Raw genomic sequence first — 25580 nt, 5'->3', positions numbered from 1 at the left:
ATCTTACCCAATTCATCTAAATTTTACAGAAGTACTCTTATTTGGCACCAGAATTGTCCTGCCAATTTTGATCCTAATATAATCATGTTAGCGGATTTTAGAGGGGGGCCACAGCTAGGGTTTATAATACAGCAGGAACCTAGTTCTGCCTTTAATTACAGAAAGGTTTCCATACATTTTGAAAAGTAGCAAAACTTCTTATTAATAAAAAAATTCACCTTTCCCTCCAGTGTTCATAATGAAACACTGCTGCCTTGTAGTGCTGCGTAAGAACTAAAGTGTGATTGTATAGAAAATGATTGGAATCAAAAGTGAAACTAGTCAATATCAGTTGGCCTGTGAAAAATGCTAAAAGGAAATTCTTATGAAATTAGTGTTTTGAATTATTTTTAGGCTCGAATACCTTTGAGTGACACTAGACATGTCAATGAGGGAAAGAAAAAAGAAGATGGAACTTAGGAGAACTGAGTTTTTTCTGTGTTCAGCTCTACCACATACCCCCTGTTGGACTTTCGTGCAAGTAATTTATTATCATTGTGGCTCATTTGTCCATTTTGTAATAAAAATACTTCCTTTGTATATTTTGTATGTTTGGATTGTAAGATCTCTTATGGTCTCATGCAAAAAACCTGTACAACATCCCCAGAATGGTGGTGTAACATGTTGCTTGAATGTCTAGATGCTATCATACAGTAAGTGATGCTGATGATAATTCTGCCCTTTGCTTTTTAACTTCCTGGTAAAATGTCCCATTTTAAAGAGCGCTGACCTCCACAGATCTGCTGAGCATGGTCCACAAGAGCTGGGGACACTCATCACTTACCAGGAGAAACACATCTTACACAATGAGACATAAGTATCCACAAGGCATATTGAGATGCTTGAAAGAGATAACAGTTTATCCATAAGGACTCCATTCATTCATTCCCAAACACACTCACATGGGTATATCCCATATGTCAGATTTAAAAAAGGTCAGGCATTGCTTAAGTGGCATCTAAAAATCTGGTAGCAGTACTTGCTTTGAAGGAATCCATCCAAGTTCATCACGGCAACTAAAAAATACTTTTTGGCTACTTTTACCTCTTCAACAGCTGGTAAAAGAAAACCATTTTCTGTAGTTCACTAGACACTAGACTGCCCAGAGATAAGTAACAAGACATAACTAGCACAATACACCAGCTCGTTCTCACCAGAATAACAGCACACACAAACTGTACCCCACACCCACCAAATGGGTGGGAAGGCTGCCAGCTGTAAGACCTCGCTGTTGGATTTCAGTCCAAAATCAAAGGACAGCAATGAACTGAGACAAGAACTTTCCAATCAGATTCTTTACTCTTACATAGCACATGAAATTCTTTAAAGGTCTGTGTGTGTGTGTATGTATGTATGAATCTATCTATATTTAGCTATCTTGTAGCACTGAGGTAGGACACTACCAATTTAAATTCCACCAGAGGTTTTGGCCATAGGCACCCTATTCGCTCTCATCTACATAGCTGCAAAGCTTGTATAATACCCTGACTGTCAGCAGGGTATACCCACCACTTCCACAATGTTGATATCTGACCCAACACAGAATCATGATGTCACCCAGTACCACAAAACCACTAAACATTTTGGACAAGGAGCAATTAAGACTTCAAGGCACTTTAGGTGTAATCAGGTACATTTCTTCCATTTTTAACCCTCATCTTCCAGCTGCTCAGATATCCTCCCGCTCCTCTGGAATAACAGGATACCCAGTCCAGCCCAACCCCCTCCCTCACCCATTCCCCTTCCCACACTCACAGACTTCCCATGCACAGGAGCTGCGCTCAGGCCCTTTTACTGGGCAGAAGGAGAAAAGCCAGCTGTAGAGTGATTGTGGAAGCATGCCTTGCTTCCTGTCCTTCCACCCCTCTCCACTGAAGTGCCATGCAAATACCACTCCCCAGTTCTGCAGGGAATTAGGTTTATCCACACTGGGTAGCACAGAACAAGGTACAGAACTAGCCTTACGAATACTATGAAAGTATTAACACCTCATAAATTTGGCATCATGTACCTAGAAAATCACAGTATTATCAACATATCAACATACATGGGTGGTAGCCCATGACTGGGGATTTATTTCAGATCTACACCCCTGTTCATAGGAGTCTTGTTTGCTATACTGTAATGACTCATGTAACAGCCTGAATCCATTACAGTGATGAAAACTTGGCTGCTGTTGAGCCATAATGATTGGTTCTGAGGATATGATATGAATGTACCACTGAAAGACGAAGACCAGCCTATCTGTAATTAAATATCAGGAATACTTTGTGTAATTCATAAGGACCTAGTAATAATATTGACTGTATTTTCACTGAAGCAGTTATCGTAAGTAAGCTTGGGCAATACTGTATTTCTACCACACATCTCTTGAATGGGACAGAGGATGCTTAGAAATTGTATTAACATGAAAATTGCTAGATCCTTGATCAAACAATTTTACTAGGGCAATCCATGCACTTAACTCAGAGTACAATGGCAGAAAACAATGGACATTCAAAGGCTGCATCAGCAACTTCTATTCCAGTGTTCTGATCTTTACAACTTTGGCTGTAGCTATTCTTAAAACAAAACACTTCGCAAATAATAGCAACAGACCTAGACAATAAAAGCATCCCATTCTGTTAAGAAGTAAGCAGAAACTGACCCAAGAAAAATATTGTAGCGCGTTTGCACTTTACAAAAACAGGAGACTGTGTTGGAACAAGTTTATTTTCTTCATTAGGTTTTGGTATTACTAAACATAAGATTCTCACTCACTGAGCTGGGCCATGTACTTTGCTACCTACAGCTTCAACGTGCCAACACTGCAAATGTAGGTTATAACTATAAATACTATATTATTACTAAATGATTTATTATATTCTTGGACTGTTGCCCTGCTCGCAACTGACCAGCTGCCGACTAGCTATGATTTATCCCCCCAAAAATCCTAGGTCTATGCATCTCCCGAATCATGCAGAAGTCCCAACTTATCTCTACAATAAGCCACACCAAAAGCCCAGATGCAATCCAAGAAAGTATTCACACCTGCCTGTGCTGATCCCACTGACTGCTAGATGGGAAATTTTTGGAGCTAAGATCCCATTCTGTGTTTGTTACGTTGGCAATCTTACTAGAAGTCCTTCTGAATAATTAATAAAACATAATAAAACTAAGGTTTAGACAGAATTTGATGCTGTAGAATTGCACTGCTTGCATATATTGTAGTACTCATGTATAAGCAGTTCAACAACCTCCTATATAAAAATCAGCTACCCACATATTAACCCAGCACAAGCATGGCAAACTGTGGCTAATTGCTGAGAACGGCTCTAAGCCATGAGCAGGACATTCAAGACCAAGGCATAGTGAAACCACAATTTCTTTAAAGTTTACTTGAGATATCTTTTATTCCTCATCTCTATGCTTCTTTAGAGATCTTAAACTGCCACATCTGTGCTCCACATAGTCACCTCATGTTTAACTAAGGAATAAAGAGGTCAGCATGAGGTAGGCAGAAAATGAGATTCCTAGGTTCAGCATTAGGCTTCACCACAGTAGCCCCTGAAAAATATACAGTACTTCTGCTGCCCGTGTTGCAAATAAAATAAACTATGTTTTTCTTAGAATTGTCAAAAGCTACTTTTAAATGGAGTTCCAATGTTTTCCATGGGTTTTATACTTTTAAACCAGTGAAGGGAAAAATCCCTTTTTTGGCTAGTGAGTCTCGTTTGGATATTCACAGATGGAGAGAAATTATTTTGTGGTGTAACTTATAAGGAAAGTTAATCACTAGATAGAAATTGGTTGGAAAATAGATTTAAATGGCAGAGCAATATAACTTTCCTTATTTGGCTGCCACTGACAATGTAACAGAAGTAGCACTCCTGAGATGCAGAAGAGATGTTTATAGCAGGAAAAACAACAGAGAGATGGACATGCTGAGGTCTCTTTATCTGATAACTTTGTGGTAATTGCCTTTCATGTCCTGTGGCATATAGGATGCACTAATTTGGCATTCAGTGAGTACAGCAGAAAAGCGTAATGCATGCAAAGAAGTGTTAAACTCTACACTACTGTTTTACCTTACTAAATTACCAAGGCACAGCACTGTTTGCATCATTGCAAAATCTCCTGCAGAGATTTCTATAGGGCCACACCTTCCTGCTCCTAGAGCCGAGTCTCATTTCCATCAGTGTAACTTGGCTGATTTCAACAGTTCTCTCTGACTGACTGTGCTACGAGGTCTGGTTCTATTTGCTGACTGAGATTTTGTCCTTGGTTTGAACCCCAACTGAGTGGTTATAGGCATTTCTTCCTCTTGTCCAACTGCCTGTTGACATCTGCTATCTTGAAGATAGGGAGCCTTCAGAAACCTGTTTCTGCCAAAATCAACAAGAATTTTACCTCTGAATTTACTGGGGTTATAAATTGTCTCTTTATCTTCTCTTCCTCCCTCTTCACCAGCCACTGCATGGAAGCAAAATCATCAGTATTCTTGTGCATAGCTCAGTTCCCAGACACCACCTTCTGTCAAACAGGTTTTTTAATATTCTTAATTTACATTTTGGGGTTTTCTTCTGTACTGTTCATACTGGCAGTGTCTCGCCTCTTGAAAAACACATACAGCTGTGAGTGTGTGTGTTCCCTCTTTCTCATAATAGCTGACCCCAAAGACATCAAGCCTTTACTGCTAGCTGCAAGGAAGAATGCACCACACTACACTCTACCTGACACAGCTGCAGCTCCTCTGCATCTGCATTATAGTCACTCATTCAGCATCCAGACTCGTCACTTCCCATAGTTTATGGCGGGGAAAATGTACCAAGGACAAGAATGAAAGAACTGGACTCAGGTACACCTTCCTGAGGACTAAGGTACACATGTCAGCATACACACATATACAAATGTGGCATATCCTCACTAATTATTGTTATGTGCTGTTCAGAATCCAGTAGCACCCTTGGCTGCCAGCCCTGGTACAGAAAATCTCACCAGTACTATTCTGCACATATAGCAGTCTTCCTCGCAAAGAGTAGGCAGGAGATGCCAGAGTGAGATTTTTTTATTACTAACACACCGAGACAATAATTAGTAATGAATTGATTCTTTACATCCTTATGAATTCATTAGCAGAGGCCAGGATTCACAGAAGGTAAATTCAGCTTCCATTGCATTCAATACAAGTTGTACCTATTTCTATAAGAGGTGAGTTGCGTGCAGAGGTTTTGGTGGTTATCATTACAGCAAATTGAGTAAGATGCAACAGATGCAAAGAGAAATGGATGGAAAGAGGCAAAGGTACAGTCCAAGGTCTAAATGCGAGGTTGCATGTATGCCAGCTGCTCTGCAGCACAGGCAAGAGAGAGACAAACAAATGCCTACCAGGTTTGATTTCCAGCAGCTTCAGCCTGGAATCCTCAGGGGGATGCAAACGCCTCTTTTTGCGCCAGCAACGTGCCGGGTATGTGTACAGCTGACCTGGGGCCAGGCCTGAAGATAAAAGGCAAAAAAGAAATACAATCACATTTCAGTTTGTAAACCAAAAGCACTGTCTCTGGCATCTTTGTTCTTGCCTTCCCAGGATCTCCTTGCTGTAGGGTTCAATCCCGCAAATTGTGAGACAGAACTATGCACTCAAGGCATATAGCACTCCAGAGCCTCATCAGCACCTCAAGGGATCAGGCCTACAGAGAATCTAGGTTTCACTCACATACATCACTCTGTTCACTGAAACCAGAGCTTCACATAAATAATTTGTGATTTCTTCAGGGTAAATAGAATTTCAGGCTCTCCTGGGTCACAGGGGCGATGCCTCCTCCAGGGGCAGAGAGGGCCCCTTGGGAGAGAAGAGAGAATGTTCCAACAGGCAAATCAYAGGGCCCTGGTGCAGAGAGCAGCTCAGGGAATTTGTGTCTCCTGAGCAGCAGGAAGCTAAGGTCTGTTAGGTCTGACTATTTGGACTCTGGATTTTTGCTTAAATTCTTGACTTTTATTTAAAGACATATTCTTCTGTCTCATTATTACCTGCACACACCTTAAAGGAGGGAGGAGATAGAGCAGTAATGTTTATATTACTGCATGCTCTATTGAATCACATTTGGCATCACTGGCCTGTGTCTGAGCTGCTCTGGCTCTCATGACAGACAACCCTTAGCCAGTGTTCAAGCTATACTTTGCTCTCTGTTGTATTCTGAACACAGCAGGGCTTCACGAATGCATCAGTACTAGGGGAAACACCATGCCAAGTGCTACTGAGCATTGTCAGCTCCCCCAGTTGCTCATGACAGACAGAAATAGAAACTCAGCAAGACCCAGAAATTTTGGAAGAATTTCATTCCCTCCCCTACTTCCCCTGCCCTCTCTATCCACCACTTGTGCTTTGGCTCTTCCATCCTTATGCAGTAGCCATTAGAGAGCAGGACTGCCTTTACAGACTCATTGCCCTTAGAAAACAGCTAAGACCACATAATAGATAGGACAGGAGTGGCATTACCATCTCTGAAACAGTACCAACTGTGAATGGCTGGACAGCATCGAGGCAGTCTCAGTAAAGCAGAACAGCTCAAGGGCAGCAGGATGGCCTGAGTTCTCAACCAGCCCTTCTGAAACAGCCAGGAAAGTGTACCAGCCTAGGAACAAGACTGACTCACTGAACCAGATGAGGGTAATGAAAATAAATGATATCCTGTTACTTGGGTGGGTGGGGGGGAGGGAGAGAGAGAGAAACAACAACAAAATTATTCATCTCAAGGGAACAGGCTAATCAAATTCTGCAAGTGAAACCTAAGCTCTTGTTTTGAAATATTTCGGCTGTTGGGAGCACCAGTTCAAACCCCTAGCACGCTCCACTCACTTTCAGGCCCTGGTGCATAAACAGAGCATCCACAACGCGTTGCCTGGGTATGGCTGGGAGAAGGAGTATTCGCAGAGGTCCTGGCAGTTCCAGGGCGCAGAGCAGGACTGGACTGGGACTTCTGACACCCTTGCTGTGTTGCTGCACAGTTTGCTGGGCAATATGCCCACCCCAAAGAAAGATGCATTTCAGAGAGGGACACATCTAGCCTGTGACTGGTTTGGGAATAAAAACCTGTGAATAATTAGAACTTTTAAAGTGCTTGACACACTTCTTCACGGCACTTTGCAAACATTAACCACTGTGAACAATTGCTATTATGATGGGGTAGATTGTGCTTGTCTGGTGTGAGTCATTAAAGAGGTGGAGACAAGGAGCCTCACCCTTTTACAGCAGGTGCTGTGCAAGAACTTGCTCATAACATTGAAACAGGGGGTTGCTAGACCAAAGCAATGAGACAGAGAATCAGCCCTCCTTTGCACAGGCCTCTACAGAAGAGTCCTTTGAACAAAACACAAGCATCACAGCTTTGAACATTTGTCCCTGACAGGGAGAAACAAGGATTCACTGCAGTTTTGGGGGAGTATCTGTTAGTGTTGGTTCAATTATTGAGTATTCTCATACAAATCAGCAGTTCTGGATTCAGTCAGGACAGTGAAACTCAACCACAAAAAGCTGAAAGCCCAATGTGAAACAAAGCAGGTGTCCACAAAAAGAAGGAGGTGGGAAAGCGTCTTCCCTAGAGGGCCTCCAGCCCACGCCAGATGCCAGACAGACTCGTAAGTTCCACAAACCTTCAACATCCACCTCTACATTCCTTGACGAAGGCTCTCTATTCCTATTCACAATACCCTTGCTCATTAATAGGCAGTGTCCAGTGAACTTAACCAATACCATATCTTCTCTTGATCCAAATCCATCAAATACTGTCTTCCGTTCTCAACCCTGACCCCCATCTACCGCTGTGATGGCTCACATAACGCGTGGATCTTTGATCGCTTACATAGATGAGGGGGTAACAAGAAAAGGGCCTGTTCTGAACACTTTGAAACTAGCCCCTCCACAGTGGATCTTGCAGTGCATATGGAAATAATGCATATACAGGTCTTGCTGTCTTCGGTCCTGGCTCAGTTGTCTCTCCCTCTGGTGCCTTATAGGGCAACCAGAGAAGGTTCCAGTCATTTGCTTATAGAGGAAATAGCAGAACCTGCAGTGAGTTATGTTGTTTATCTCATTAGTGTAGGAGAGTCATAACTCAAAGCTTGTGTGAAAGGCTGGGGGAGGAGGGGAGAAGAGGGAGGGAGTTATGTGCAGTATTGTGTGAAATTAACCCTGAACTGTTTATCATGAGATACAGTTTTCTGACTCCTTTAACAAAGAGGACAGCAAGAAACCAGGTTAATATGCTGGGATTCTGACTCTCCTCTCTGTCTTTTAAACTCTCTGTAAGTGAAAAGAGGTCCTGGAGCTTTTCTATTTGCCTTTATACAGTTTTCCAGTTAGGGATGGTAAACAGCAGTGAACACAGCACACAAGCCAAACACCAGAGTGGGTGGCAGAGAATTTTCAGAGCCATTCAGTACGGGCATAAGTGCATTGTGTACAGCCTAAAAACAGCCGTGCTAAAACTACAGAGGGATGCTTTGACCCATCATAATGGTACCACGAAAAATAGATGATGCAAAGAGACCCAAGGGAGCACTAAATGGGCTAATAAAAATCAAGAAAGAGCAGAGCARATATGGGGGAGGAGGGCTGCTTCATTTTGCACTCATTATTCTAATTCAAAATAACAAAGGAGTCAGATTTGGTCACACAAACAGATGCAAGAGGCTTGATTCACTTAAGATTCTCCATGAAGAATGTTCCACCATTAGTCCCCACTGCAGCCCTGCAGGGAAATTGCTACTGATCCCCTTTTGCAGAGGAAGTTGCAGAACAGTTCAGTATCATAGATAAGAAAAGAAAGATTTGCACAGAGAATTTGCTCAGGGTAGTCTAGAGAGCTAGTGACTATAAAGGCAAAGTATTTAGACCTCTTGATTCCTGGTTTGATGACTTAACACTATATAATGATTTCTCCTGTAAGTACAGAGACACCAGTGAGACCTACACAAGACTGTCTATGCCTATTTTTGTAGCAGATGCTCCTCCCAAAACATTACTTGTGCATACAGTGGATGTATACTTGCCTATGACTGAGTTAAAAGAATAAAAATAGCAGTACCTTACTCATAACCAGATGCTACAAAAACAGAAATTCCTTGGGTAAACAGATTATCAAAAAAACGAAAAGCTCATTTTGCCAGAGCATAATCTCTTAGGAATGGGGAATTTTCATATGAAAAAAGAACAAAGGAACCTGCGAAAGAAGGGTTAGCCCAGAACCTCAGACAACTTCCAGTTCATAAACCACATTCAGTGGTCCCAGATTCCCCTGGTAGTTTTGGCAGCTGAAGTATTCTTAGGGTATTTTTAGCCCTGGTAAAACACCTGCTGTCTCTCACACCAGAAGTGGCTGAATTTTACTACAGAAAGTGTTTTCAGACAGCACTGTAAGACTTAGCCCCTAAATCTACTTCAGAAATTTTAGGAATTGCATTGCAAAGATCCTTTCCTCAGTACATCCCTGTGAAAGGGAAGGGAAACTTTCAGCCAAGCACCTGTTTAGGTGCAGCAATTGCTTTCTTAGTCTGTCCCCAGGAATCCTATGTGCTCCTTCCAGCCCACCTCCTGCAAACTGGTCAGTCAAGGACACAACAGCAGGCTGCCCCTTCCCAGACCTGGAGATGGTTGCTGTTTGTTATTTTTTTCAGTGTAGTTTACAGGAATTGGCATGTATTCATGCACACATATGCACATCCTTCGGCCAGTGCCCATCCACCCTAGCCCCCTCCCTGCCTGAACTCTCTGGTCTGCACTCTAAAAAAAAAAAAAGAAAGAAACCTAGGTTGGTGTTGTCAAAAAAAACATTCCCTGAGCTAATCACGGGTCAGATACTGAGCCATACTCTATCAAATTTCCCTCTGGATCTCAGGAGGAGTTCTGTCTTCTGTCTGACTAACATCTCCAGCCTTTGAACTGGTGACTGCCCTTTGCCTTTAAAACAAGGATTTCAGATGGATTTACTCTAACAAAGGAAATTTTGACCAAAGTCTGCAAAAAAAATGGTGGTCTTTTCCCTTCAGCCTCATTGAACTTTGGAACAGGGCTTAGCAAAAGCTCTTTAAGGACATATACCAAATTCTTTCTGCACTTGAAGAAACTGAGGCTCCAGAGCTGATACCCAAGTAACTTTTCAAAGCAGAAATAGGAGTTACACCTACATCTCCAACCATCGGAACAACATTCATTCCAATAGCTGGACTCTTCCGTATTTCACCTCTGCTCTATATTCTTCTCCATATAATTTCTTATTTTTAGCATCCATCCAGGACATTCCCACCTCCACCAGTCCACCTTGAAGATAATTCCAGTCCTGTTTAGAGTAGAGGATTTTGTCTTCTGCTACCAACTGGGATCAATAGCATTAAAAGAGCTGCTGTGATGCAGCCTTAGAAACTACCATGTCAGGCAATCACTTCTTTGGGTAGAGAGAGAATAATTAGGATCTGCTCTCTGCAGTTACCAAAGGAAATCCCCTGCAGGCAAAGAGGTTTAGGCAGCTTCTCTTCTGTGTGGCCTGTAGCAAGTTTGAGTTTCTATTAATTAAACCCCATGAGGGCTCAGTGGCCTGCCCTCCATACATGCACATGCATACACAGACACAATGCTACCAACCTGGTCCCCTGTGCCTCTTCTCCATCCAGATGTAGCAGTTGTTTTGAGCTACCCCAGTCTGTGAATCCAGGAAGGGAAGGCGGACACTTCGTTCAGCACACAGCCGAGAGTTGTAGCTGCGACAGTGCTCAATCGCTTCTTTGTAGAACTGGTCCCCAAGTCTGTCAAAAGAGACAGGGCAGAGATTAAGAAATATTGCACTGCCCCCTCAAACAAGGCCAGGAAAAAGGAGACATGACATTCATTTAAAAATGGATGAGCAGAAATACTTTCTCTGAACACATGAAGAGCTTGCTGACATAAGACACTGCTGAAGCAGATTGTGCAGAAAGTGCCATCAAAAGATCAGACTCTCAGGAACTGGACACAGATCTTTTCAGTAGTGGTATAGCTACTAAATAAGCAAATGGTGCAACCACACTGGCCCATGACCCAGGGTCAGGCAATATGAACACCATGGTGACCCTGCTCTACTGTTTGTCTTTCCCTGTAGTTTGTCCAGCCCAGCCAGAAAACCAGTCTTTTCAATCTGTGTTGTAACAACTTCTGCAGTATATTTTGAGCAACCATAACACTGACCAAGTTTAGAAGAACTTCATTCCAGCATTTTTGATGTCAAGGAGCCCATAAGAGCAAAGGACATAATCCCCATGTTGTGTGCTTCCTAGGCATGAAAACACCCACATCAACAACTAGGATCATGCCTGTAATGGTCAGAATACACGTYCTCTTTACACTTCTGCAGCTTTTCACAGTCAGGCTTAAGGCACCAAAAGCAACAGGATACAATAGCCGCTGGTAAGATCCAACACGGCAAACCTTTTGTTCTAATGCCTGGTGGAAGGAACAGTTCTAATGTCACTTATTTCATAAATAAGTATTTGTTCAAAAATTTTGTAGAATCTTCATCTTCCCTAGAAAAAGATTTTAAAACTCTGCCTGCTAGAGATTCCCAAATTCTCCATCCAAATTTTTCTAAAGATGGAAAAGCATCAAAGTAGAGATACCCTGAGGACATAAAGCAGCTGTCACGCTGGAGTACTGCAAAGTGGGTGGGCCACACTGCTGAACCTCATGCTTGATCTTTTGTCATGGTGAAACTCTGTCGTGACACAAATAGCTGGGAAAGCTATCCATCAGGGTAAGTTCATTAGAAAACAGGAGTAGAGCGATATACAGCACAACTTACTCCAACTCTGATATTCATTAGTGTGCAAAAAGAGTATAACATGCACAGCAAGGGAGCTGAAGGGATGCATGCACAGAGAGATAAAAGAGGCTCCATTTCCTGTTCTCTTCTATTAGTTGTTTTCCCTGCTACCCTCTACCATCAGACACAATTGGCATTTTAACAGTATACTCCCTTTGTACATCTCTGAATGTCAAATTGGTGCAAATTACTCTGTTTTACCATCTGTGTCTGTTTTCTGAATGACTCGCATCTTGTAAGTGACCCTTCAGTTCCAGCTCGTGACTTCCATGGGAGCCACACTCTTTTCTCTGGGCTGCATGGCCCAATATCCTCTCACTGACAGGGGTCAATAACAGAGGCATATGGAAGAATAAAAAAAACACAGTAAAATACAGAGGGAGGATTCTCCAGTACCTCCTCCTCACTTCTGATAATCAGAACTTTATTTCCCCAAGTCTCGGGTTACCCCATATTGGGGACATTATGTTTAATAGGCCTTGATGGACCTTTCTTCCACAAATCTATCCAACTGCCTCTTAAACTCACATACATTTTTCAAACCTAAAACACTGTGGGGCAATGAGTTCCGTGGCTGAAATACAACTCATGTGAAAAAAGTATTTCCTTGTGCTTGTTTTAAGCCATAACCTCAGTTATTTACTATGATCAGTCCATATGTCTTTCCCAAGGTTTCCATCAGATTATTTCTCTAATGAACAAAGGCTGTCCAGCACACCAAGCCCCTGGATGAGGAACAAGCACCATGGCTGGACACCACAGCCTTCTGGCCTTCTGCTGCCCTCTGGCACTCTGACAAGTCATTCAGCCGCTGCATTTTAGAGTGTTCCGGGGGGGGAACCATCCTCAACAGGCAGGAGTTACATACAGGAATCAGTACATCCTCAGGCTGCACCGGATTTTCTGAGGATTGTCCAGTTGTTTCCTGCAGCAGACTATGTTTGCAGTGACTCTTGCATCTCACAGCACTTTCTTTCCCCTGTCAACCATGAGCTCCTGGGCAAAACCTGGTGTGGATCTTTACAGGGGAGCCAAAAAAGAGCTGTCTCTGGACCATACAAGTGGGTGGAGGCGTGAGCCATAGGCACAGGACATACGGAGGGATATCTCTGGACACAGGATCACCAGCAATGACCTCAAGTCCCCTTTTTCCAGAAAAGGGGTGGGGGGAGGGAATGGGAGCAAAGGAGAAAGGAAAAGATAAGCTGCACATACTGTGCAAAGAATGTGACTAGGAAGAAAGGAAAGCTTATTAAAAGCTGTAATTAAAGTTGTACACTTGTGTAATCAAAGTCAGTAACAAGGAGACTCCAGTTGATCAAAGATTAACAGCTCTTCCAAAAACACTTGAGTTTCAGCAGAGTTAAGTCAGATTCCCCCTATATTAAACCAGGGATGCTCACTAACTCCAAGGAGTTTACTGGGAGGAAGAGCACAGCTGTGTGATAGCAAATTGTCACCACAGCACAGGTTTTCTTTGTGCTAAAAAATTACTCCAACCAATGGAATAAGCACACCAGAAAGCGTCCCTTATTAACAAAAGAAATACCACACATCTCAGCAATCAAGCTAGAAAATCTGGCTGCAGATGAACTCAGTTTCCATCTTCCTGTAAGACTGAAAATATCCATAAATCTTTGAATATTAAATATTTGGCTTTAAGTGATACTGTCAGGTTGGGTTATAAGATTAAAATTTAAAATTTCCTAAGAGGGAAAAAAGGGGTTTGAGAGCCTAATGTGTTTAATGACCAGAGAGTTATTGTACTGCCAAGTTAGTGGGTCAAATTCAGTCTTTGCACAGTTTTGCAGGAGTTATGCTACTTGCAGTCTAGCTTTTTCATTATATTTATCTTAAACATTTTAAATATGCATCTTTTGCCTTAAAAAGATAATAATTTAGAAGAAGCAGTCAGACACCCCCTTACTTCAAGAAAGTTTGCTTCTCACCTTTGGCTCCACTATAGCAAGCATGATCAAAAACCCACCCCCTGGTTATTCACTGGAAAGGTCAGTATTCAGGTACTGGGACCTTGAAGCCTTGCCCTGACTTTAATTTTGAAGGGAAGAATGTGACGAATAATAAAATACTGGAAAGTAAAGAAACTATATTTCTTTATGTCAGTCATATTTCAGTGGAGAACAGCTTCCCTGAAATTACTTTTGGTTGGTTGGTTGATTGGTTTTGCCATTAGTCTTCACTGGAGTGAATCTGACTTATTCTGAATTTTAGTTAATTTTTTTAAGGAACTTTAACTTGGAGATATTTGTTTCTTTGTTTTCAATATGGTACTTGCATATCCAAACATAAAATCTTTTATCTTATGCAGGAAAACCAGAGCATATTATTCATATCAGGGACAACAAAGGAAAGTATGGCCCCATTTTGCTAGTCACTGTATAGCCACAGAAGTGGAATTAACCCCAGCCCTCTCCCAGAAGATTTACAGTCTAACTGGAGAATAGATAASGGCGGGAATAAGACTGGACAGCAAATGAGTTCAAATGAAACTTAAACAGATCAGCTGAGTTTCACTGAGTGAAATACACAAAGAGAAAAAATATAACCAGGCAACATTAATAGTAAAAAGTACATTATATGTCAGAAAGATTAATTATCTGAGGTTACATGTTTCATAGTTTTCCCAAGCTATGTTGCTATGGAAGACCTACACTTCATTCCCCAAAATAATAGCTGTGAAAACTATGGGGATTTTCTGCATTATTTTTATGAAAAGTATGCATGACTCAGTGTTGTACTGTGACTGACTGCAAGGGTCAATTCTTCCCTTTGGACATGAGTGTGAAAGGTCACACAGACTTGTCTAGATTGGTATTAATGATATTAAACCATCAGCATATGCATAGACTTCAAAGATGCTGGGGAAGAAACAAGGAGCAGACAGGAATAACTACTGGCCAAGGGAGGCAGAGTGCACTGAAAACAGTATGCCTGAAAATACAGAATAAAGTTGTCAGCACACTGCAAAAAGAACACAGCCCCTTCATGCAGGGACAAAGGTGAAATCCTGTATGTTTGGGACCAGCGGGACAGGTAATGCTGCCAGGATACATGCAAGCTTTGCATTTACATTCCAGCCTGAGGACACTAAAATAACCTGGTTCTGGCTGACTAATAAAAGCTCTCTGGGTTGGAAAAAAACAGCCTGTGTTATTAAAATCTCCTGTAGGCTGCATATAAGCAGCCCCTTTTCAAGAGAGGTATATATTTAGTAGGAGTTAGGGGCTCTTTTTTGGTGAGAAAGGGCAGTGCTGAAACTAGGCATCTGGTTTGGAGCAGTGAAAGCATGCTGTCAGTGGGGTGAGCACGCTGAAGGACTCTGAAGCACAGCCAGTCCCATGGATCCTGGGACAGCGATGTGAGGCTGAGGCAATTCTGCTCAGTTTTGCGGATAGTCACTAGCAGAAGAGCATATATCAGTATGGAGAATCAGACCTTGTGACTTTTATTAGGTTGCTGTCCTCTTAAATGTTGAGAAACTAAGGTTTTCTATGATAACAGGAATCAGATCAGCTAATAGCAAAGTCAGTGAAGAAGAAGCCTTTCATTCTCTCAGTCTTTGTATCCCTGCTTTAATCAGACTCTAGGATTTCAGAGCAGACTGTGACTTACTGCTTTTCTGTACAGTACCTAGCGCAATGACTCCTCTGTCTAGGCATGCCTTAAACCAAAAAAACAGAAAAAACTGGCCTGGCCTATAAGTCAGCAATAACAATCGAAAGCCTAGCTTCACCCTAGCTCTTCTGGGAAATTTGTTTCTCTCGGAATCTTCCTGCTTACAAGGGACTCTCAGGGTGCCTTGAAAGCAGGAGAGCAGCTCCCTACCCCTTCCTTCCAGCCCATCCTGCAAAGTCCACGCTATTTGTGTGCATGACAGCTCTTACAACAGCTCCAAAATGGGAAGAATTTAGCGCACCCTTTCTTCACTGCCTGTCATATTTCAGGTGAGGATCTAAGGAAGGAGAGCACTCACTAAAGACATAACCAGTCAAGCTCACCCATGACTGCAGTCCCACATGACCCTGGAAAACCTGCATAATAAAGAGCTGGTCTTCGTTAAGGGCAGCTCTTAGATTTCCACCAGATCCTTTGTATTTGAATCCAAATTGTTTCCAGCTTCAGAGGTCAGGCCCTTTTCTAGTCCTTTTCCTCTAAAACCATGCCCACTATACAACAGTGCAAGTAAAAAGCTGATAGCATAGAAAGGGATGACTAATCACTTAAAGCAGCGGCATTTTCCTTCTGAAGTTTGCAACAGTTCCCAGCCATGATGGAAAATGTGGAAACTGATGTTCTCCCCAAGACCACAGAGTTTTCATTTACTACACTTTTAGCCTCTAGTCTTACATTTTAGATCATACAATACTGTGGGGAACAGYGATGGCAACTGAAAAAGACATTTTAAACCCAAAAACTGTTCTCCAGCACCACTACCATCCAGTTTCAAACTGGGCGAGAGCTGAGAAGTGTGGTGGTAAAGCAGTGACACGATGTTGCTTCAGAAGATACTCTGGACCTTCCAGTCTAACTTCATGACAGAGCCTGGACATGAAACAGCAGTGGGGTCTTGGCCCTTCTCATGAGGACGGACTGGAACTAAGCACTCATGCAGATACTACCTGAGCTATCAGCTGCCTGTGACGCTGCAGATCACAAAGTACTACTGACCAACCGCAWGTCTTGGCAAGTGCTGAGAGAACTACACTAAGCTGGCTACATTTGTTCCTTTCCAACAGATCCCATGAAGCCCATGACAGGCAGCTGCTCCTCCACTCCAAGAGCCRTGAGATGAAGAATGCCACAGGGCTCAATTCTGCCACCACTTCTATTTAATATCTACGCAAAACCTCCAGGGAATATCATGAAGTGACATGGGCACCAATGCCAGATGTTATGTTGATGACACACAGCTTTATGTACCTTTTCCCCTCATGCAGATAGCACTATTCCAAATCTCTCAATGCTGGAAGCAATGATAGTATGGCTGGGTAAGACTGAGGCCAGAAAAGATGATAGTGAGGCTAGCTGCAAGTGGGAAATGTTATTATGAACTGTGAGCTAATATCATTTATGATTCAAAGACAGATACTAATGTGGACAATCTAATAGACACAGTCATCAAAAGGGCCTTCCTCTCTTTCTCTGTCTCCAGTCATCATAATTCTGTTTTCAAGTGGTGGTCTGGCCATGCTCACGTGTGTTTTTCATATCCAGGCTGGGCTGCTATGACTCTCTACCTTAGAATACATAAGCATGGTGCAATGAAAACAGAGCTAGTTATGCAAAAATGTGGTACCTATCCTTTCACAAAGCAAGCCAAAGAGATCAGTGTTCCACAGCCTGCACTTTTTGTCCACTCCTTTCTCCTCATGCACTCTGAAACACCACTATTTGTTTGCAAAGGGCACAGTGGACTAAGTCCAAGTCATCTGAAAAGCTGCGTCTCCTTTCTGGGCCCAGGATGGCAGCCGCAATTGGAATCCTGTGCTTGAGAGAGCCCAGGATCCACTAGACTCCCACAGCACCTTCAAACAGCAGTCACACAGCTCCAGAGCCTTCCCTCAGAAGGCATGAAGTATTCTGCTTTGCTATTCCTCAGATTTCATTGCAAGATGCTAACACAAGATCCATGAAAAGATCCAAGCAAAAGAAAATTTGATGGCATATACAAGGATTTCAAACCACAGTCAGGCATTAAACAACAGAGGACTGACTGGGCCCCTCCTTCAGCTGTTCTAGTTAGATTTTCTAGCCTATAGGCAGCAACTAAATGCTACAATTATATATCCTTTGTGATTCCAGAGAGGTAGGATAATTAAATTCAACAGAAATACAAAATGGCTTCACTGATGTTGAGTGAGGCGTAATAAATTGCTCAAAATCCTACCACAAATTCCGAGGGCAAGCCAGAAAGTGCAGGAATGTGCAGATTCAGTTTTCTCATAATGGTCAGTTGAGTCTGTCCCTGCACAACATCTTCTAATGATGTAAAGGGTGTGAATGTGAGCATAGGCAAAGCAGGATTTCCAGAGGGGGCTACAGGACGACTCAAGTTTTCTGGGCTTTCATTTTTTTTAATGTAAGCATGGCAGCTTTGTAAACACCCACAAACATGTACCTCTGTCTGTCCTAAACTCTCCAAGAGCCGGAGTCATTCGCACATCTACTTCATTTCTATACATATTGAACAATTCCATTTGACACACAAAAAGAGGCCTGTATAACTTTCCCTAGCACAGAGAGATGGAAAAAAAGAAACCTGATAGAATTGTTTTAGTAGTATGAAACATATAAAATTCAGACTATAAAGCAGTATACAGATGTAAGCAGACATAGTGTTGCTGGAGCAGCAATGATCTAAGGATAAAAGCAAGGAAAGGTTTGTAAGGAGAGGGAATGCCTTTTGTTGGAAGATCTGATAGAGCTGGGTCAAAACAGAGAAGCTTTCACACATTTGTTCAAAAATACTGTGCTAGGTGCATAGACTGTATGTGGGTGCATAGACTTTATGTGGTACAAGAGATCAGGAGCCACCAGGGAGCTGACAACAAGTTGCTGAGTCAGGACTGGCATAGTCCAGACGTTAGAGCAGTCAAGGAGATGCCCTGAGCTATGATTCTGCCAAAGGCCCAGTGGAAACGTAGGTCACTGAAAGAGCAACATGAGATTTTCCAGCATTCTTGTGCGGGCACCCAGCACTAGTCTGTCCCCTATATGTAGAAGGACAAAGGAATCCCCTTTTGCCAGGTATTTATCAGCAGAGATTTTCCCTGGTGGAGTGGAAGTCCCTACCAGCTAGACTTCTCACTGTTTGAATCATGGTATGATGCTGAATCATAACAGAGAACCTGGCCTTATGGAGTGAACTAAATTCATTACTCTGAAAACAGCCTTACACCGTAATTTAATCCAGTCTGAAACTACAGGTATCTCATGCAAAAAAATCTGGCACTGAAGAAAAATGACAAAAGGTAGGCATAGCTTACAACTGGGGAAAATTGATTTGATTAGCCCCATCCTCACAAGTATTGTGGAAGTACAACAGCTCTGCCAGCATTTCCATTTAAAGAAAAGAGACAGCAGCATAAATTAATACTGCAGGAAAAGCATCATACATCAGGGTACCTTGCTGACAGCAGCCTGCAGGCCAAATCTGGCTTTTGGGGCAAGGAGCTGCTGCCATCTTTATGTAGGAGGAGGGACCAGAGCTGGAAGTGTTCCTCCTACTGCAGCTGTGCATGCCCCCCCACAAGGCCTACAGTAATATTCCCAACTCTCTGAGCTAAAATGGTGGGATCACTATGCCTACCTTACTCAGCAGTTAACATGCAGAGTTGCTGGCTAGATACAACAAGTATCTGTGTAAGGTACAAGATGATGTGTGCTTAGATGAGTTAATATCAGAAGATGAATTTCTTGGCCCTGTTCKAATGTACTGGGCTGTGAACAACTATACCTTGGTACTTGTGGTAATTTGCCCACATCTGCTCTTATTCTTTCTGCCTACTTCCATGGAGAGATAACAGCAGCATTCTCCATGCCATACACCAAGATATCTAGGATGTTTCCAGAGACAGAGATTATATACAATCTCTATTAGACTCAGCACAGTGACCAATTAGGTTAATCTCAGAGGCAGATTCCTTGGGGATATCTCAGAGCATCAATTCTTTCTCAGGCCAGGGGWTTCTGTTTTAAAGAGATGAGGCATCATCCAATTAAATGAACTACAAGTGTGAAAGGTGATAACCTAGACCTCTTTTGTATCTGAAGACAGCAGTCAGAATTCAGCTTGGTCCTACCTCCCCAAAAGGTCATTAATTCTCTCCAATCACTAAAAGTATGAACTAATGAAAACTTCAGCAACAATATTAGTTGGGACATGACAACATCCAAGAGATTTTTATAAAAATATGTTTTTTTAAAGAAGTATCTCAGGCTGCAGGGGCTTGGGGTCACCAGAAGTCTGCTTGTTCTAGAGTGTTCATGGCCCTGGGCCCAGCTGCAGTCAAAAGCAAAGTCTATCCATTCAGCTCTCTCAGTCCTGATTTCCCACACTGGATCTAGGTTTTGCATTCCTACATCCAGGASAAAGGTGGATTAGTAAAAATTGTAATCTGTTGTCTGATGAGGCACCTGGAAGCCAGCAAACTAGAGTTCTAAACATGACTCTACCTTTGTAGCTTTAAAAGTTCACCTGCAGAACAGGGGTAACACCCTGCACTCACCTTGCTAATAACTCATGGGGATTATTGTAGGCACTGTCTATATTACAAGATGCTCAGGTCATACACAGACATCCTCTGCTAGCTAGCTCTAGCTGTGCTGGCTAAAAATATCACCCCCTTCCCTCCCACCCTGCTGCTTTTTGCTGCTTGTCTCCTACAGCTTACTGCTCCCACACCTCCCTCCAATAGTAACAATTGTGTGACTGCTCCTTGATTAACTTTTGGCAAAGCCACTCAATCAGTTTGAGCAACCCCACACAGAATCAYAGAATCACACAGAATAGTTGAGGTTGGAAGGGACCTCTGAAGAGCATCCAGTCTAACCCCCCTGCTGAAGCAGGGTCAGCCCAGGTTGCCCAGGACCATGTCCAGTTGAGTTTTGAATATCTCCAAGGATAGAGACTCCACAACCCCTCTGGGCAACCTGCTTCAGTGTTCAACCACCCTCACAGTGAAAAGTGTTTTCCTGTGTTCAAGCAGAATTTCCTGTGTTTCAGTTTGTGCTCATTGCCTGTCATCCTGTCATTGGGCACCACTGAGAAGAGTCTGGCTTTGTCTTCTTTAAATCCTTCTATCAGATATTTATAAACACTGATGAGATCCCACCGAGCCTTCTCTTGTCCAGGCTGAACAGTCCAAGCTCCCTCAGCCTCTCATTTTATGACAGGTGCTCCAGTTCCTCAGTCATCTTTCTGGCTCTTTGCTGGACTTGCTCCACTATGTTGATGTCTTTCTTGTATTGGGGAGCCCAGAACTGGACCCAGCACTCCAGATGTGGCCTCACCAGGGCTGAGTAGGGAGGGAGGACCACCTCCCTCGACCTGCTGGCAACACTCTTCCTAATGCACCCCAGAATACCATTGGCCTTCTTGGCCACAAGGATGCATTGCTGATGCATGTTTAATTTGTTGTCCACCAGGACCCCCAGGTCCTTCCTTGCAAAGCTGCTCTCCAGCAGGTCGGCCTCCAGCCTGTAGTGGTGCAAGGGGTTATTCCTCCCAGGTGCAGGATTTTGCATTTCCCTTTGTTGAATTTCATGAGGTTCCTCTCTGCCCATTTCTCCAGCCTGTTTAGGTCCCTCTGAATAGCAGTACAACTATCTGGTATATTAAGACCAGCTGACATTGCCTGCGGTAGCCAAGGGTAAGGTCTCAAAACCCCTTCTGCCACCAGAGGTAGTCTCCAGCAGTACAGCCAGCTCAGGCTAGGGGAATAGTCTTCAAGTAGCACACCCGTTTGTTAAGGGAAAAAGCCCATCCACACAATCAGTGGCTATAGCTATGTCACTCAGCCAGCACAGCCCTCTAGGGAGACACAGCAAAACACAAACAAAAGGAGTTTTTCCCTGCCATCACAGTTACATCATCTCCCAAATGACATCAGCTAAGCTGACAACAGCATTCCTTTTCATGTATCTCCATGTATCTCATCATTCATGTAGCCACATATCGCCACCAGAGCTCTGCAGGCAAAGAGATGCCAAGAAGGAGCATGTGGGTTTTGCATGCTTTTAGCCACATCAGGGTTGTAACCGACAAAGCTCTGTAGCATGGTCCTAGTCTTAATGATCTTTGTTGGCCCTCTTGGAAGTTCCCAGGCTAAGATTTCCCTTGCACTTTGCGCAGTTGTTTAGACAAATATGCAATGCTGTTCAATCCAGATGGTAGAATTTAGAAGAGACTGAAATAAACGTGGAAGGAGGAGAGCAGCAGAAATGTTCCTAAATAACAGGCAAGCTTCCACACCACACAAAACCGTAATTACATCAACATTTTAGATACTTCATCCTGTAACAAGAAGGAGTGAGCTCACATTTTCTACTGATTTGCCTCTTTTGTAGAAACTTTGTAACTCCTGTGCTACAGGAAATATCCATTTTGCTCAGGTGAAAATGATCCCRCAAGTTGCAAAGCAGACAGGTTTATATAGCTCTAGAATAAAACCCCATAATCATTAGAGCTTACTTTGCTTCTGAGGTCAGCCTTGAAACAAACAAGCAAACAAACAACTCAGCCATAGCCAAGAACACTTAAAAGATAAAAAGTCTACTAATCATGAATGGGTAGCATTTTCAGTTCCCTAGCCACAATATGTATAACAAACGCAATACACACATGTAAGAAAACACAAAGATCTACTCCAGCCAGTTAATAATTATTAACCACATATCAAACACTTAGAATGGAAAATCATATTTTGTGCTCTCCTGAAAGTCATYCTGAGACTAGATAATTAAGGTTATGTTTCTTTATTATTTCTCTTGAACGCATGGGAACAATGGTTCTTTCACTTGTATAAACCTACTGACTTCAGCAGACAGACATACAGCAGGGATATACTTGACTCATGCTATGCAGGGGAATTCACAAGAGGACTGTGCATTAGATTTCCTTTTCTCACCTCCCTCCCCCAGTTCAACCCCTAAATGGAAGCAGAGCAGATTACGGGCATTCCTCTGCTGAAGTATCATTATTACTCCTTAAAAAGGAACAGCAGAAGTTAGAAGCAAAAGGTGAAACAGATGCATTGTGTCCTCCAACAGAGCATCTCACAGTTCCCTCAGCATAAAGAATGCCCTGCACCGAGAGCACTCTTGAGCTAACTCAGAGGTCTAGCACAGGATCTTCTGCACCTGGAGCACATCTCATGGGGGCAGAGAAAATCACTGTTGCACGTACATGTATTGCTTTAACACTGAGGAATGATACGTTTCAAATACCTGTGTCCTTTTTTCAGTAGATATTTATGCAGCATATGAGTGGAACTGTCTGATAAAGTCAAAAAGCACTCAACAAGCTTTCAGAAATTCAAGTACTTGATGGTTGTTACCTCACACACCCACTTTCCCTGTGCAAGTTTTTCTTCTGGCTTTCCTAGTGTTCTCAGCACCACCTTAACTCAGGTATCAGATTGGGGTTGTTATTACTGTAGAACAGTTAAAGCAAAGAGAAGAGCCTTACATCTCACTCAGCAGTTAGTGAAGCTTGCAGAAGTGTTTTGCTGCCATTATCACTAAACCAAAAAGATCCTCTCTCCTGCTCAAACATTTGAGACTTACTATTTTGGAACAGTTTCACTGTTTTTAAAGACCACAGTTGTTCAAGGCAGACCCTGATCATGCTGGGGCAGGAGATCTCTGGCACATTTTTGTCCCTGCCTGTCCACTGAGGTCCTCAAAGGTACACAATGGAACCCTGCCTTTGACCAAACACTAGGTCCTGATTCAGCAAAGCAATTCATTGTGTACTCAGGTCCCCTTCGATGCAGTTATACAGCTACTTGAATGTCTTGCTGAACAGAGAAGAACAGAGAGCTGAACAAACAGCATATACTTCAGTGCACTTGCAGGTTGAGGTCTTAGAAACACAAACACATGGGCAAGTCTGTTCACATCAGTCTGTGATGTTTTCCTCCTGTACCACTGCCTGCAGAGCTACTTGGAGCTAACACCTTACTTCCATTTTCTTTCTGGGATGCAATACACTGCAGCAGTTGAAGTTGTAGATCACAAAAAGTGTAATCTGGAGATCATGAGACAATCATTAATCAATCAACCAGTGGAAACAGGAGCAGAGTAGGTACCGTTATCTCTGCATTAGAGATGAGACACAGACAGTTTGCACAACAAAGCCACAGAGAACAAGAAGGCACTTTTCTCATTTCCCATTTTTTCTCCTTAAATTTGTTTTTTCGCTCTTCAAGAATTTCCTTCCCCAAATGCAATCCAACAATTTGCTTCATTCAGTGGCTTTATTCCAAAGCTGATTCCATGTGGTCCCTGAAAAATGGTTCAAGCTCTTCTATACCAAAATCAGTTAAAGAAATATAAGAGCAACCCTTCTCTTTTCCAGACATGCTGTAAGAGCTAACTGAACACAGCAGTTACAATGACAAGCAAAGATAACAACCAAACAAGAGTTTGAACATGGAACTAAACTCCACTTCTCTGCATCCCAATTAGAACAGAACAGAGACTAGCATCAAAGTGGTCTGTAAACAGGCCTAGGAAAAGTCTGAYGAGTAACTCAAGGAAAAGAACTGAGGGAGTCAACTATCAAAGCACAGAAAGGTTACAGAAAAAATGAGAGATAGAGGCTAGCCCGTTGCCCTGCAGTAATGGCTAGCCTTTAACACACGGCCTCTGTTCCTGTCAGTATTTCTTCTTGGACAGGTTATCTCAGGAATTTAGGCTTTCCAATAATTACCTTTCAGAGGGCTCACACTTATCTTGCAAGAGGAATCCACCAGTAACCTGACCTGCATTGCTCATGCAATCACCATCCACCCCTTCTAACCTTTCATCCCATCCCTCAAAGCAGAAGCAAGCGGTTCTTTCCAGACTTTCAGTGCTGCATCAGCAAGAGCTGGTGAACTTGATAAAAATAAGAGTTTTAATGCTATGCAAATATTGATGAGCTTGAGGGCAAAAGCAGTAAAATATTACCAGCTGGTTAAAATACCTCCTGTAGTAATGTTATATTACCCAAAGCTGAAGGATGAACACTGGTCTTGCACCATCAAGAGAAGCATTTTTATCTGAGAGCAAGTTTTACTATATTTTCGCTGCAGATCTCAGAACCAGTCAGTATTTGTTTTAATAATCCTTTGGGACTTGCAGGGCCCTCTCTCTAAGGTCTCTTTCTGTTACCCTCCCTAGTCACCTTTCTTTCCCAAGGTGTTTTGGTTCTCTTCCTCAAGTATCAGTGTCAAAGAGCAACTCTTGCTTTTGGCACGTGGTCTGGAGACATCTCAGATGAGCTTGTCCATCTCTGCTAAAGTATGAGTTATTATACTCAGTGGGTTATTACATTCCCATTCATGCTCTGATCAAGGCCCTCCCAGGTTGGCTTTTTGCGTAAGGGACTCCAGTACGTACTGCACAAGCTGACTGGCACCAATTTATTCCCAGCACCGTGGTGGGGAGAAGGAAAAGGATTCTTGTTCTGTGTTCTGGATGTGATGAGACATCTTTTCAGCCAGTCATTTATCATAAGGGAATATTTCATCATGAATTTCTGAGAAAACATCAGGCCTTACAAGAGGAATAAAAAGTCATATATCATCCTACATGGGACCCTGTCATCAATCCAAAAAAGGATGGTCAGGGCACACGGACAATCAAAATTTCTGTTGCAGTGTGGATTGCCCCAAATGGGCTTGCAGCCGCTTCTGACAGTGGCTTTGGCACCCAAAGGAATCTCTCTCTTTTTCCCATATTGACAACACAACTAACTTGTGCCTGAGAGAACCTCTATCTGGCTGTATTGGTTTAAAGGAGTCGCATGTTGCTTTCAGTCCCGTGAGAACCTTTGGACCAACACACACACTTTCACTCACGTTTTCGTACTCCCATCAGAACAGGTCTGTACCACAAGAAAGAAYTTCATGTGGGGAGAGCTCAAGCGGGGAGGGCAAAAGAAAGCTGCTCTTCCCTCATTAAACTTCAACAGGTGCCCAGTCCCAG

General features: G+C 42.8%; 1 protein-coding gene across 7 annotated transcripts in view; it reads right to left on the bottom strand.

The window, feature by feature from the left end:
• The window catches only part of DPF3 (double PHD fingers 3), a 192778-nt gene that overhangs the window by 84619 nt on the left and 82579 nt on the right, over positions 1–25580 (bottom strand). For all 7 annotated transcript variants that reach the window (XR_003255654.1, XM_026078770.1, XM_026078771.1 and 4 more), the window contains 2 exons: positions 10658–10818; positions 5407–5514 (listed from right to left, as the gene is read on the bottom strand). Coding sequence is in view for 6 of the 7 variants with exons in the window: in XM_026078765.1 (XP_025934550.1) it covers positions 5407–5514; positions 10658–10818 (269 nt within the window). In the remaining variant the exon portion in view is untranslated. The remainder of the gene's footprint in view (positions 1–5406; positions 5515–10657; positions 10819–25580) is intronic.

Source organism: Apteryx rowi, unplaced genomic scaffold (genome assembly GCF_003343035.1).
Source record: "Apteryx rowi isolate R43461 unplaced genomic scaffold, aptRow1 scaffold_488, whole genome shotgun sequence".
In the NCBI taxonomy this organism is placed as follows: Eukaryota; Metazoa; Chordata; class Aves; order Apterygiformes; family Apterygidae; genus Apteryx; species Apteryx rowi.
Note: the sequence above shows the minus strand (reverse complement) of the source record. Positions and strands in the feature narration are given on the sequence as shown.